Consider the following 15612-nt stretch of genomic DNA (forward strand, 5'->3'; position numbering starts at 1 on the left):
CACTTGTACTCTAAGTGCCTAGAAGAGGCATCAAGCTCCCATGTGATATGTCTGCACAGTCCAAGGCACACCCCTGCCATCTCCTCCTAGCAAACGAATTCCCATCTATACCATTCTGATTTTTGGAAGACAAAGACAATAAATCAGACTCTTAAAGCAAATTCTGTTTATTCTGTTTTTGTCTTGTGTTGCTAACAAATTTTTATCCTAACCTAGGAAAAATATCAGGTAGAAAATATCTCCCCTTTTCTCCCACCCTCCCCACCACACACACTTCTTGTTTCTTAAACAAAATCATCAAAATTTCAAGCATGAGAGACTTTTCTTTTCATACATTTCTGTAACAAAATTAACTCTGTTGCTGATATAAAATGCAGCAGCCAAGACCAGAGGATCTGCTATGCTACTCCAAGGCAATTAGTACCCAGTATGATCAGTTTGTCTGCAAACATAAAAAAATACTTAGCACTTATCCAGCACTTTTTATCCATAAATCTCAAAGTGTTTTACAAAGGCTGAAAATATGGTTTTGGCCTCATTTACAGAGAAGAAAACACCAGCTGGAGCAGGAAGAGATTTGCCCCCAGCCTCAGAATTTAATAGCAGAGCTAAGAACAGATCTCTTTCTCAGCCCCAAGTCCAACAATCCGTGCCACACTCTCTGCTTCACACAGGGCAGCCTAAATTTGGCAAAAGCCCCTACTAAAGAAATGCTGAAGTTTATATTTTTGCCACTGAAAAAAGAGTCTCAGTGGAGACCTGACAGCTAATTTAGTAAGCACTGACTTCCCCAGGCTGTGACACCAAGGAGTAAACACAGTCTCAGATGGAGCTGCTGGAAGCTTGGGGGGAAAAAGAAAAAGTCTCAAACTGAAGCATGAACAGCTGTGAGTGGTGAGAGGGAGATAAATCCATGATCTACAGTGTGCAAACGATTCTCCACTTGGAGATTTAATTGAATGTTTGAGGAACAGATCACAGGATAAAACCCTAAAACCTTGACAAATAGTGTTATTAGATGAGAGGAACCTGCAGCTAAAGCACTGACACCTCCTCTGTTAGCAGTCTCCTGACCCGCCGGCACTCCTGACAGACCTGAGACACCAACAGTGCAAACACCAGGAAAGGAGCAGTGAAATGCTGTGTCTTCCCTAGAAATATGTTTAGCAAGGCCAGGATAGAAGTACAGTGAGGCAGAGAGCAAAGGCTGATTCAAGGTCCCCAGGACACCCTTAATTTTGAGGTCCACCACTCATACCATGAGCAGGCACTCCTACCCACACAGTTCTTCTCTGGTGCATCACCAGCAAAACGAATGCATGACTCCAGCACTCCTCTTCACTGGCATGTGGCCACAACAAATCACCCACAGCTGATTTTGGTCCAGTCAAGACACCCACAGGGTCCTTTAACAAAGAGGCCCTCCTGTGTATTAGCACCAATTTTCTATTGCACCCACTGTACCTCCTAAAGGAATGGAATAGAACAGCTCCAGCTCCTGATGGAGCTCATTGTGATGCTGGATGGTTGTGCTGCCTGGCAGCAGACATAAACCAGCCCTCGTGTAAAAACCCCTAAATGCTGGCCTACAACTAAAAACTCCATTTTTAAGAGAGAAGGGCAGGCCAGCATCCTCACCAGCCCACAGTAGCAGGTAATTACACCCAGGAGCTTAATTTATCAGCACCACAAACACTGCCATGGTCCAGCCAACACTGACACGCTGGCCAGCTGTGATCTGAAACCTAGAAACAGCATCTGGGTTCTCACAGAGAACAGTGTATCAAACAGAGGCAAGCAACCTAAGTCAACAAGTTTACCTCCAAACTGCCCACCCATAGCAGTGACCATGAATTCAGGTCTCCACCCTTCTTCCTGGGCAAATCCTACTAATTTTCCATGCTGGTACTCCAACACACAGGAGGCTGCCAGCAGCTGGGTCTCCCTCTTCTCAGCAGCAGAACCTGCAGATGGCTGTGAGAATTAACCCCCATGCTGCAGAAAAGTCCTTGTGACATGACCAAACAGCTGCTGTTGCCTCCCACACCCTTCCCAGACACCCATCTTCCTCCTGCACACACCTCCTCATGTCACAGACACAACCAGCTGCCCTGGCCTGCTGGTATGACACCACCTCTCACTTAGGAGCTTTTACAATACTAAGGCACAAAGATTAAGTGACTTGCATAAGAGTCAGGAACACACCTCATGTCTCTCAACTGTAGTGATTTCTCACATTTTTTTTTTCCCTGACCTCTTGCATATTAAAATGGCATGAGCAGATTGTGTGGATGAGAGCAGGATCTCATTTCCCCAGCAATTCTGAAGATACAAACAGGGGTAGCTGTATCCAAGCCCTCCTCATGGCTCCCATCCCTCCCCTGGTGACAGGCCATTTGTCCAGCATGGTAGGAGAGCACCAGTGCAGAAGGGAGCGCTCCACAAATGTGATGCAAAGCTCCATCTCTGCCATCCAGAGACCCATAGCAGAACAGAAAACAGCCATGCCTCTGGAATACCAGGAAAGGAACCTCAGCTACGCTTGGTTCATCAACAGGAACAGGAAAGGACAGCAGCACTTAATGCAGGGGGATCTCCACAGTACAGACAGCTCGGAAGAAGCATCCACCCCCATAACTGGATCATCTTTCCACCGCTGAGGCCGAGGTGCCACTGGTAGGAGCTCCCAGGTGAGGCTTCTGTCCGTGGCGATGGTCAGCTTTCCCAGAGTGTCTGGCTCTGGTGCACCTGTGGCAGAGGCCCAAGCAGAGCCCCCCTAGGTGCAGCTGTGCCTCATGTGGAAGTTGACCACGTACTCGGCGTTGGTGCGCTGCACCGAGATGGCGAAGGGCTCGAAGGGGTGGAAGGTGAAGGCGACCAGGCGCCGCACAGTGTGATTGATGGGGCGCCCCAGCAGCCCCGCCTGGATCTCAAACTTCAGCAGGCCAGAGTCACGAGCGTAAAATCTGAAAGGAAGAGAAAGTCAATTACGCCTGTTCCCGACTATTGGCTTTGCCATCTGGGCTCTTCGCATGCAGACAAGTGCCTTGTTCGAGCTCTGTGCTCCCCGAGGGGCAGAAGTCCTTAGCTGGGTGTCTGGCTCTTGGCTTCACAGGAAAGTCCCTCTCAGGGCAGTTGTTTTCCACTGTCTAGAAAAGCATCACTTTATTTTACTATTAGCAATGGGAGAACTCTGCCTGTCGCTTTGATGGACAAAGCTGACTTTACAAGGGGGTGTCAGTTTGGCTCAGACCCCACCTGTGCTGGCTCTCCATCCTCTCTCAATGCAAGCTGCTCCCCTTGATCCCTAAGGCAGATATACTGCATAGAACTGAGCTCCCTTCCCTTAGCAATGGCCTTCACTGACAGTGTCGGGCTACCCTTTCCTCCCCTGGTACTGCCAGGGAAGGTTTTACACTGCTGTGCCTGCTACCTCCCTGATCCAATCCTGCCCAAGGGTGCCATGTTGTACTGTTCAAGCAAGGCTTTGCAATTCCTTTTAGACTGCCACCAAAAAAGCACTAATGAGACAGGCTGTGCAGGAGGTACCTGATGAATCTGATTAAATAACTACAGCAAGGACACAGGTCAAGGAAAACCTTGTGGCCTTCTGCTGTCACCCACACATCTGCCTGTGGGTGAAGCTCATGTGCATCTCCAACAGGTGAGCTCTGGAACACAGCTCCAGCACAGAGGGAACATTTTCAGGGGGATGAGACAAACAGCATTGAAGAGAAAGGTGAGTCCAGGGACGCTCTTTGCTTCATGAGCCTCTCCTTCACATTCTGTGTACCTGACATAAGCCCAGGTAACACCACTGTCCTCTGCTGCTGTCAGAATACAGGATCCTCTGCAAGCATCCTACTCTCCCTGAGACTTTGGAGAAGGCTTCTGGGATGTAGTGGTGGAGGCTTCTGGATGTGGAACCTTCACCAAGTAGCTGGGCTCTAAGTCAAGTCCTCACCCTGAAGCTGTCTCTGTTGGTTAGACCATTTACATTAGCCCTCTCCCAGCTTCAGGCACAGAATTGCCATTACGCCTCCCAGCCGTTTTCTTTTCCACCAACACTTAGTGCATGTGGGTATTTTGCATTTTCCTCTGATTTTAACTCCAAGAATGCTTTTAATGTCGGAGCACATCTCCCCCCCGCCAGCAATACGATGCACTCAGCTCTCAGCCTGGAAGAATGGATGATGACAGATACCAGGGATGCTGTTTCAGGAGCAGACATACTCCACATTTTAACAACACAGACTATTGAGAACCTCATGTTCTTCCTGGAGGGCCACTCTTCTCTCCCTTCCTCTGAATCAAAGTGCCAGCCAGCCCTGCCTGAAAATTGCACACAAGAACCCAGCAAGAGAGTCACAATCTTGGTATTTGGCTTTTCAAAAAGCCCTTTCCCTCCTACACAAGGCTGGGTATGCAGAGGGTCATTCTTTAAATAAAGCACAGTCCCCCATCTGTTCCTCTCTCCCCCAATTCACAACAATTTACTACTCAAGATGAAGCTCCCTGTAATCTTAAAGATGTGCTCAGTTTGGTATTTTTAAATGTATTTTTAAAAGTGCTCTGCAATCAGAGGCCATTTCCATGGGCTCTCATTCTGGGGATAAATTAGGCACTGCAACATAAAATTGTATGTCAACAGAAACAGCAAGACCAGCCTTTTCAAACCGTAGGAAAATGGAAGATTTATCTGCAGACCAATTCTTTGGTTAAATGGCTCCTTATTAGCCATCTAGATGGATTTTAGAGACCCCCTGCTATAGGTAGAGCTGTGTTAGAGCCTCTTCCCTCAAGTGCCATCATTTCACCCACTGAATCTCTCTTCAAACCTCCTGAAAAGAGACTGGAAGACAGTGTTGATGGGGAACCTAAAGTCCTTCCCACCTGACAGCAAACAAGCACTGGTCTCTTAAGTAGGCAGAATTGAACCTTCTGTGATGCAGAAAAGTACTAAGGGTTAAAAGAACACAGAAATATAAAATAGATGTGGAAAAGGTCTGGAAGCCTTCCTAGCTCACACGTCATGCCAGGAAACTGTACACAGATTATAACACCCTTAGCTACTGAAGGGTTTTCCATTCCAGACAATTACAGGACTTACATTACAAATCCTGTGGTCCCTCATTTCCAAGCTCTCTAACCCCAACAGGCAGCTGGCATTATTTTATTAATCCCTTTGTTTTGCACGTGAGAACCACAGCAGCACTATTTCAGCTACTGAATGGTTAAGGTTAGCGCCTCATCTTCTGCTTACTTTCCAAAAACCAGGAGCCCCACTGCTCCGAGGCTCTATTCAAGTCCTAATTGACTCTGCACAGCTTTGAGCTTTAAAAGCTCTGGCTCTGAAACGCTGCTTTGCTCAGGGGAGGGAGGGAAGGTGGCACTTGGCTTTGTTTACTACAAAGACTCCAGCGCAGCAAATGACTGCGGTTCTGCTGCCTTTTGTCCGCGGGAGCCGGGCGCAGGTTGGCGCTGGCAGACAACTGCCACCCTGCAAGTTCCCAGTGCCAAAGCATGACAAGGGGGAAAAGGGCAGACTTTCTTTGCAGATAACATGGAAGCTGGAGATCAAACCAAATCATACAGGCAGAAGAATCAATTAAATATACATAATTTGGGAATTGAGAGAGCAGGAATAATCAGAAGTTCCCCGCCACCTGAGTCAGGGCCAGGGGAGATATGAAACCACTTTTTGAGAATGCATTGATGAAAATAAAGTTGGGAAGTGGTCCAGAATGATCTCCCTAGGCTGCCTGAGCCCCCAACATGTGTGCAGTCACTAAACAAAGCACTCAGGCACTGAAGGCTCTCTTTGTTTTCAGAGCATAGGTTTGCTTCTGCAGCACTATGAGCAGAAAGACTATTTTGCCTGGATAACTCAGTCTCTTTGAGCCTTTCAAGCTGGAGATGTTGGAATTTTAACCACTACCTCTTGCAGCCATGACTGCAGTCAATAAAAAGAAATAACTAGTCCTGATGTTTCTTCAAGAATCATTACAAACCTCCTTATTCTCAAGCTCAGACTTACTCCCTCTCCCAGCGCTGGAGACTCAGAAAGAAGAGGCACAGAATGGCCCTGACACCTGGCTAAAATTCCTACTACAGACAGAAATTTCCTACAGATCACAGGGAGAAGGGAGTATGAAAAGGGGTACAGCTCACAGGGTGAGAACAGTAAACAAGGAAAGTCTGAAAACAGCTCAGTCAATACCACAAGCTTTCTGAGTAACACCTAGCCCAGATACTATTTTATTCACAGGACAAACCAGACAATCCTTGCCAACTAAACCCACATGCTCAGAGAGGATCCTTCCAGCACAGGAAAGCAGACATCAGAGCTGTATCACTGCAACCCAAACACAACGGCAGCACTGCAAGAAGAGGAGGAGGAACAAGACCATTCATATGGAAAAGACTCAGACTTCACCACCCAAACCTTCCCCAGAACAGAGCAGCTCAGAGAGAAAAACATGAAGAGCCCTCCCACACATCCACATTACTGCAAAGGAGAGAGGCCAAGTTTTGTGGGACTGCTGAAATAAATCCCCCGATGAAAGGATTTCCCAAGAGAAGTGCTTCAGCCTACTCCCTATTCTCCACACTTGATACCACATGGCAGAGGTGATTTACAGCAACTCCTTGCACTCTCTCCTCACATACAGCTCCCTGGCCCGTGCCATACCTTATGGGGTGATCACCACAGGTCTTGGGGCGCTCCATGACTGACACCCACTTGTCGTCGTAGCTGAAGAGGGACAGGTCGAGGTAGGGGCTGCCGCTGTAGGACTGGGCGCTGATGGGCAGCTGCCCCAGCAGCCGCCGCACGGCCTCCGTGTGCCCTCCGTACTTGGCGTTCACTATGGTGTCTTTGAACCTGCAGCAAACCAACAGACACCTGCTACTCACAAAGGCCACAGGTGAACAGCACATCTTCAATGAACCAAGCAGGGAAACTGACAGGGAAAGGAAACAGCTGCAGTGTAAGAACTAAAACAGCTCGTTTCCAAAGATGTCTCACAGTGATTCTAGCATCAACCAGCTCTGATGACCTTTTCATCCTCCCTCATCATTACTGTATCACTCAGAATGTCCAGAGTGACAGAAGGAGAAGAATTTGCCTACCCACAAGGTCTGGAGCCAGCTGCTCTGCAGTACAGGAAATGAACAGGATCAAAAACATGGAGAGATGGATTAGCAGCTTATCAGTCAATCCAAGTTTTACGACGAAGCCTGGAAACAGCACAAGCAAAAGCCAGGGGGCTTTTACAGTAACAGTTGAGCCCTTAATGTTGACTTGATGATCCTCTCCTCTAAAGAGAAAAACCTTAGATGAAGAAGAACCTTGATGAGAAGCATAAAGCTCTCCAGAAACTAAAGTTCTTCCTGGTGGAGAGAATAACACAGGCTGGATTTCTCTTTCCAAGTAAAATTTGAAACTTTACATGTGCAAGAACAGTCAGATCAGCTGCAGGGACAATAAAGAGGGTAAACACTCAGCCAGAAGCCAGCTCACAGTAGACTATGATCTATGCTACTTTGCTGTGGAAGTTACAACACTCCTGTCACAGGCCCTTGTAGTAAGAGTATGAAAAGACTCTCCTTTATACTGTAACAAAAGGCAGGAATTGTTCTTCATGAGTCTTCAGTGAGTTCTCTCATCATCTCTCTCCCATTAAGCACTGTGGATTTCCTGACAGGCTGCTCTAGAAAGTTAGATATAGTCAATTTCGTCAGACTTATGTGACATCAGCCTAAAGTCAACAGAAGCTTGATGCCCATAAGTGGATGCCAAGTACTTTGGATGATGAGAAACAAGTCACTGGAAGAACAAAACACCCTGAGTCACAACAAAATTTTCCTAGAGAAATAACACACTCTGCCTCATTAAAACCACATCTGACTGTTAAAGCATATTCTAAAAAGCCAGGTTATTTTGGTATTTTGCTCAGCTTTCACAACAGATCTAAGCAGATGAGTTTCCTTTTTCCTAGTACAGTGATGAGAACCACGAGCTGGTGACTGATGTTGAGGAAATGCTACAGAACAGAGTTTGGTACACACTAAATTCAGAGTGTCACTTGGCAAAATACACCCAACTGGATCATGCCAGCATCTTGACAAATCATATCTTCAGGGATCAAAGCTACTGGGCAGTAACACTTTAATAATCTCCAAAAGAGTTACTGCTAAAGGAGAGGTGAAAACATCTTTCCCTCTAAATTTCTTTCCTGTCTTCTACGCAGCAGTTTGCAGCTGCTTTGTTCCCTCCTCTAACACAGTAAATGCTGCGGGATATAAAATCAGAGGCATCAGGCTGCAAGATGAACCATGCAAAGTCCTGACCTTTGCATCACCTGGCACAGGGGACCAAAGGAACTGGTTTTCTCAGGGTTGGTATTTGATACTGGCCTTCAGCGGACGGGGGTGAGCGAGTAAATAAAGCATGCTCCGAATGGCTCACCGGCGCTGGATCTGCCTGGCAAAGTTGTTGCTGGAAGCCGAGCAGGGGAACTGGACAGCCTCACTGTGCAGGGTGGCATTCCTGAAGAGGTCACAGAAGTTCTCAAACAGCTCCAGCAGCTCATCAGATGTGTTCTCAAACACAGCAATGACCTCGGTGGTCACCATGTTGTACACGACGAAGAACGAGGGCTGGGGAGAGAGGCAGAGGTTATCCAGGAGAGCACAGGTCCCTCCCTTCTCCCCACATCACACCACAGACCCCATCCAAACTTCTCCACAGCACAGGAGAATCCTACATCCTCACACTAATGCCATTCTTCTATTAGAATGCCTCAACACTTACTTAGGTGCTAAATTTAATTTTCATTCCTGCTGACAAAATTACTTCAGATCCACTTTTAGCTGACCTGAAATTATTTTTACCTCTGCACAGACACATTATTTTCTTCCCCTCCTTAATATTTGCATCACAAAGAGATGAGCCTTTTTAGTATACTGTGCACTACATCACAGCCCACAAAAAGTTGTGCCCTCCAGGTACCCTGCCAACACAGAAATGGAAATCTGAAAGACATTAATGATTCCCTCTTAATGCTGACATTCTTGTGCAAGATGGCCCTTGTATCATGCTGTGGATTGGCAATGGCAATGAACCCTGGCACAAATAGTAAGAAATTGGGGGAAAAAGGTGACATTGTGGCAGCAAGGCTACATCAAAGGGTGATGACACTCCCATCCCATTGGGAAAGGGCATATTTAATTCTTGGTCACTAAAAGTAGCTGTCATTAGAGACAGAAGTGCTGGCATCCCAAAGTAAGAACCTGTCCCCACTTCAAAGGGAACTAATTCCCGTGGTATAGACACATGTGATTAAATCTTCTGTCAATAGAAGCAATTCCTAAATGCTTCACCTCCTGCTCCTGAACAATGCCCAGGGATGACGGCAGGCACTCTGCCCACCCCACCTACCTGTAAATATCACAAGATTTGTTTGTTTTACAGCCCCAAAATAAACTGTGATAATACAATCCAGCCCCCACATGTCCAAATGAAGCACGCTAGATGAGGTTACTCACTAGACTAATGCCTGAGGAAAGGGAAGCCCTTCTGAAATAAAGGGTTGGAGCAAAAAGAAAATAACAGAAGACAGCAGAAGGAAAAATTATTTAAATCACAGAAGACAGCAGGGACTATCCTCCAACTTTAAATAAAAAAATTCTTTTGCTAAGTTAACAGAAAGACGCATCTACAGGATGTCCCTGAGCAGGGAAACCCTCACTGCTTCTGCAGCACTTGTAACACCACCAAAACATCATCACAGCATGGGAAGCAGCAGCTGAGTGCCCTAAAAATCACACAGCAATGCTGTCAAGCCTATTAACACAAGCCTACAAGAGCAACAAACGCCCAAGCTACCTATGCAGAGCACACTCTTAAAGACCTCAAAGGATACAATGCAGATCCAGACAAAAAAAAGAAAACCCACCATCATGAACAGCAACTCCTCAACCTTCCTTCTTGGCAGAGAAGCCAGAGGGGAGAGAGGAGCCTGAAATTGGATGAAAGCTCATGCTCCTTGTCTGACAGATTGAAGAAAAACAGGAGCTGTAGTTATTTTGTGAGCCAAGTTTTATTCAGGAAGCCCTAACATAACACCTACCTTCAGACAGGTCTGTGGAGACTGCTCCACATCTGGAATTATCTCCTGGAAGAACTGAACTGAGAAATGAGATGCTTTTCCTTCAGTACAAAACCCAGTGCCTGAGGCGCACTGCAAACAAACCACAAACTGCATCTTAAAGTAACCCTGGGGTGAAGAGAGTCGAGAGCTCCCTGCAGCAAACCAGGCACAAAAGCCCTACTAACCACAGACTGCAGAGATGAGCCTGCCATAAACATTTGCATCAGGGTCAGGAGCTCATTCCAGACACCAACAACGAGCAGAAGCCTGCAGGCCACTTCCACAGAGCCTTCATATGAGACAGAAGTTCAGCTTTACACCAGTGGGCAAAATGGATTAGACAAAACCTTACCTATTTCCTCCCAAAGCAACTCCCCCTAAACACCACAGAAGAGGAAAATAAAATAAAACAACCCAGAGTCACCTCCCAGGATGAACTGGACAAAGGCAACACACAAAGAGTTACTGTCTATTTCTTCTAGGACCTAAATCCAGGATCTGGCAAAGATGTGGGGAAGTGCATGAGAGAAAACAAACACCTGGGGAACAATCAGACTTACATGCTGCATTAGAGACTTATTAAAAATTCTTGCTAAATACTTTCAACAGAATAAAACCATGCTGATTAAAGGAATAAAAATTAGCTTAAAAAAATCTCTTAAGTTTCACAGGGCTCAAAACGTGACCAACCACTCTAAAAGCAGTAAAAAGAGAAGATCAACATGTGGGGTTGTGAAACATCTGGAGGGACCCAGCACTGACGAAGCTACATTTGCTCTAATTCCACTTCTTTAGTACTAAATTCAAAAGAGAAGCAATTGGCCCATTAGCCTGATCTAAAAGCTGCTACTCCAATTTGGAGAGATCATAAATACTACCTCTTATTGAAGCTTGAAAGACTAAGTATGTAGGCAGAACAGAAATGGCAATTGTACTGGGGGAAATGAAGACTATTATATTTCAAAAACAAGCTAAAAGATACATGGGAAAAGGGAGAGACTACCTCTACTATTTAAATGGACTATATAAAATATCAGCTAAAAATAAATTCGGCTGGGGATCTGGGGAGGGGAAGAGGATTGAACAGCATCTATGAGCATGGGGGACAATCCTTGGAGAAAGGAACTTGCTAACACATCTGATCTTTCTCATTTTGCAGCTGAGAAGGAAGGAAACAATGAAATTAAGAACACAAAAGATACAGGACTTATTCAATATCAGAGGCATCATATGTTCACACAAAAATCAGGTTTACTGAGGATCCTAAATAACCTTCAGAGGCTCAGTAAGGAACAGCTCACAGCATTGTAATGCTTGAGCACTTGTCCTAAAGCAATGAGCAGCCTGAAGAGAGAGGCAGCATCTGAACCACCTGGTCCAGTGAACCCCTAGCAATGTGGTAGGAATTGGATGATATTTAAGACCCCATCCAAGCCAAACCATTCTGTGATTCTGTACCTGGGAAGGATCTGTCACCCGCAGCGTGACCACGTCCTCACTCGTGTATTTGATAAACAGATGGTTCTCGTCCAAGAGCTGCATCTTCCACATGCGGAGCTGCCTCAGCTGGTCAAAGTACTGGAAGAACCTTCTTTTTGCTATAGCACTTCCATCCTGCTCAGCCCTTCTCCACAGGTACACCAGCAGCCTGTGCTTCAGGGAGTTGATGAAGGGCTCTTTGTAAGGGTTGGCCATCCCTGTCTGGGTGTCCCGCTGCACCTCGGGGTACACCGCAGACAGCGTCAGCAGATCGTCCTCGTAGCAGAAGCGGCCGATGGTGCGCACGTCGATGAACGTCCCCTCGGGCGTCACCTGGAACACGTGGATGGTCTGCTGCTGCACGGACAGAATGGCCAGGATGTTCTTGTACAGGTACAGCCCCTGGTTGTGGGACAGGATGACTTTGTCGCACTTGAAGGCGCGCGTGTCGCACAGGCGGCCGGTGTGCAGGTCGATGATGTGCAGGGAGTAGTCCTCCAGCGGGGAGCGGGGGTTGGGGGTGACGGACTCGCTGTTGCGGTACACCTCGAAGAAGGGCGGGTGCGGCTCCTCGGGCAGGTAGGCGGCCGAGCCCACGATCACGTAGCGGCAGTCGTCCGTGAACAGGCTGCACTCGCGGTTCAGGTGCTCCCCGTTGGAGGCCACGTTGGTGATGTGCAGCAGCACGAAGAAGCGCTCGAAGAGCCGCCCCCGGATGTTGACGGCCCTCTGGTCGTTGCCGTTGGCCAGGATCTCCCCCTCGTAGCCCTGCAGGAGGTCCTCGGCCGCCTGGCAGCCCTGGTACTCGTAGATCTCCAGCGAGGTCTGGTCGGAGGAGAAGGCGATGAAGTAGCGGCCGTCGGGGGAGAACTTGCGCAGGAAGCAGGGCGGCTTCTCCACGTTGACCACGGTGAAGTTGGGGAAGACGTTCTGGTGGAAGACGCGCACCTGGTGCCAGTGGGTGCCGGCCCTGCCCGAGCTGATGCGGCGCCGCTCCAGGCGGTGGATGACGTTCTGGTTCTGGATGCGCCGCGGCCGGATGGTGGGCGCCTCGTGCTCCATGGCCACGGCCCTACCGCGTCTCCATCCTGCGGGGACGGCACACGCAGCCCGCCACCGGGCTGGGACTCGGGGCACGGGAACCCGCTCGCGTGGACCACAGCACCCGAGGGGCTGGCTGAAAGGTACAGAGAGAGGGGAAAATAACACCGGAGGACCCAGAGACTGGGAGGAAGATCTCAGTGGGAGGCACCAGGAAAACAAGGGCAGTCTAGAGATGCCTCCAGGGCAGTCCTGCCTGCTGAACAGAGAGAGACCGCGGGGCACCAGAGAGGAAGGGGCGCAGGCACAGTGCACACCAAGGGAATAAAGGGAGCCTCCATACAGCGGGGAATCCGAGAAGCCAGGGATAAATGCAGACCTGACAAGTAGCAGGCACAGGGCACAGCTTGGAAAGAAGGGAGAGGGCTGGGGGCGAGGGGGCACAGGAGGGATCACCCGCGATGTGTCCGGGCCCACCTGCCGAGAGGATAGCGAGGAGCTCCGGACCCCAGGGCTGAGGAGGGCTCCAGCTCTGAGGGCCTGCCCGCCAGAGCTATCGGGGATCGCAGATAGTTCCCCGCTGGCCCGAGGGGTGAAGGAACAAGAAGGAACGGGGGCCGCGGTGGTGTCTGCGCCGGTTTAGGACCGGGAAGAGGTCGCGGCGGCGCTCACCGCTAGGGCCGCGCCGGGTCCCTTTCATGCCATGGCCGCCGCCATCTTTCCGCCACGGCACAGAGCCGGGCGGGAGTTACGGCACTTCCGCTTCCGGCTCCGGGCCAGCGAGACGGGGCCTGCCGGGCCAGCCTGCCGGGAACTGCCTGGCGCGCCCCCTGGCGGCGGGAAGGACCGGCACCGGGCATCCCCAGCGCGCATCCCGGATCCCGGGCACCCAGAACCCATCCTGCACCCCAGAACCCATCCTGCACCCATCCCGGATCCCGAGCACCTCAGAACCCATCCTGCACCCCAGAACCCATCCTGCACCCATCCCGGATCCCGGGCACCCCAGAACCCATCCTGCACCCCAGAACCCATCCTGCACCCATCCTGGATCCCGGGCACCCAGAACCCATCCTGCACCCATCCCGGATCCCGGGCACCCCAGAACCCATCCTGCACCCCAGAACCCATCCTGCACCCATCCCGGATCCCGAGCACCTCAGAACCCATCCTGCACCCATCCTGCACCCATCCTGAATCCCCAGCACTCACCCTGCACCCCACAACCCACTCTGCACCCATCCTGCACCCCAGCACCCAGATTGCACTCCCAGCACCGCCTGCACCCACCCTGCACCCACCCTCTACCCCGGCCATCTCATCCCAGCACACTCTGCAAACCCCATCCAACCATCCCCAAGTCCCCTACACAAACCTTCACCCCCTCCCTGCGCCTGAACGACCCCCAAACCCCTCCATGCCTGGAGCATCCCAGGCTCCTCCACCCCAGGAAGGGTCTGGCAGGGCCCCATCGCTCCCTGCACACCGCAGGGGACACCACACCTCCCTCCAGCAGTCTGGGGTACACCCCAACACCGACAGCAGAGCCTGGGGTCACCCCCGGGCACCTCTCGAGCCTTTCCAAGGGGCTTGAAAGCCTTTTGCTCGCCTTGGCTTTTAGCAGCACCCCCTCCCGCCCCGTGCATTAGTGCCGAGGGCAGCTCTGAGGGGCACTTCTCCTTCAAAAGGACGGCAGGAGGAATGTCAGGGGGCCCTTGAGATCCATTTGCCGGCCTCTCGCCGAGGCTGAGCCGGCGCGGCGGCTCCTGGAGCCGCTCCCGCGGCAGCGCGGAGCGGGAGCGGGGGCGCGGGGCAGCGTGCTCCGGCCGCGGTGCTGCCGAGCCCAGCGGGGTGTCCCCTCTGCCCGTGGGGCACGGATGTGCCAGCAGCACCCCGCCAGTGCCACCCGGATGGAACGGGGATGCTCTTGCTGCAGCGAAGCTCTCCCCGCTGAACCCCCAGGGATCCTTCGTGTGTTTTATGGGGTGCTCTAGGGTCTCACCAGCAGTGCGACAGAGTAGTGCCCCAGGGGATAAAACTGTGTGGCTCCAGCTGCCTTCCTGTGGGATGGGGGATGTCAGCCTGCCTGGCACCCCTGAGCAGCGAGCAGGGGATCGTGGGGACCCTCTGGGTGACCCCAGCATCCTGCCCCGTTCCCGTCTCCCAGTGTTCCGTGCCCAGCACCCTTATCCCGTCCCTTCCCGCTCTCCCACCGCCTGCCGGCTGCAGGAGGCGCGATGACAAGACTGAAATGAATGGCCCCGGCGTCCCTCTTTGTCTCTCTGCCTCCTGACTAATTAATTGAGATCCACCTTAATAGGATCAAGCTAAATACCGAAGAACATCCAAGCACAGAGCAGCTGGCATGAAAACACCCGGCCCGGTGCACGGGCAGCACCGAAGGGCAGCTCACCCGACAAAAGAGCCGCTAATACAGCAGCAATTGGTGATCCCAGAGCTGAGAACCTCACCCCAGAAACCTGCCCACAGCTGCAGCCCCTTCCCCCTACTGGGGAGGGCTCAGAAGACCCTTCCTGGGGCGGTTCCAGCCCGTGGAAGGGATTTGGATCTTGTGCAATAAATCTCAGCGCAGTCACAACGCTGGGGACAAAGTTAGTCCTGGTTTATCTTGGTCTGAGGGTTGGCAGGAGATGTGGGGTCATAGTGCCAGACCCCCACACAGGTGGTTGCTGAGGGCTCAGAACTCCTGGGACATTTTCCATCTCCCACCGCATTTTGTGGTGCCCCTTTGGGGTCCAGCAACACCGGTCACATTCCTGTCCCCATCCAGAAGAACAGGGCAAGCCCCAGTCTAACACCAGGAGCTCTGATACTGGGGCTGGTATGGATGTACTGGGGCATTGAGGGCTACTGGGTACTCATCTGGGGGTTGCTGGGGGCTGGCCCAGGGGGCTGCAGGGCTCCTCCAGCCTTGCAG

At 50.7% G+C, this 15612-nt stretch overlaps 1 protein-coding gene across 2 annotated transcripts; it reads right to left on the reverse strand.

The window, feature by feature from the left end:
- Window positions 1-151: 151 nt before the first annotated feature.
- On the reverse strand, window positions 152-13411 carry DET1 (DET1 partner of COP1 E3 ubiquitin ligase). 2 transcript variants are annotated; one of them, XM_079317580.1, is made up of 5 exons: window positions 13152-13411; window positions 11613-12721; window positions 8471-8661; window positions 6692-6883; window positions 152-2966 (listed from the first exon to the last, which is right to left on the reverse strand). In XM_079317580.1, the coding sequence occupies exons 2-5, from the start codon at window positions 12693-12695 to the stop codon at window positions 2777-2779; spliced, it is 1656 nt and encodes a 551-aa protein (XP_079173706.1). In that variant the 5' UTR covers window positions 12696-12721; window positions 13152-13411; the 3' UTR covers window positions 152-2776. The 2 variants fall into 2 exon arrangements, with proteins under 2 accessions (XP_079173706.1, XP_079173705.1); XM_079317579.1 differs by having other exon boundaries at window positions 13347-13401.
- Between the last annotated feature and the right edge of the window lie 2201 nt (window positions 13412-15612).

The sequence above is a fragment of the Erithacus rubecula genome (genome assembly GCF_903797595.1).
Source record: "Erithacus rubecula genome assembly, chromosome: 14".
In the NCBI taxonomy this organism is placed as follows: domain Eukaryota; kingdom Metazoa; phylum Chordata; class Aves; order Passeriformes; family Muscicapidae; genus Erithacus; species Erithacus rubecula.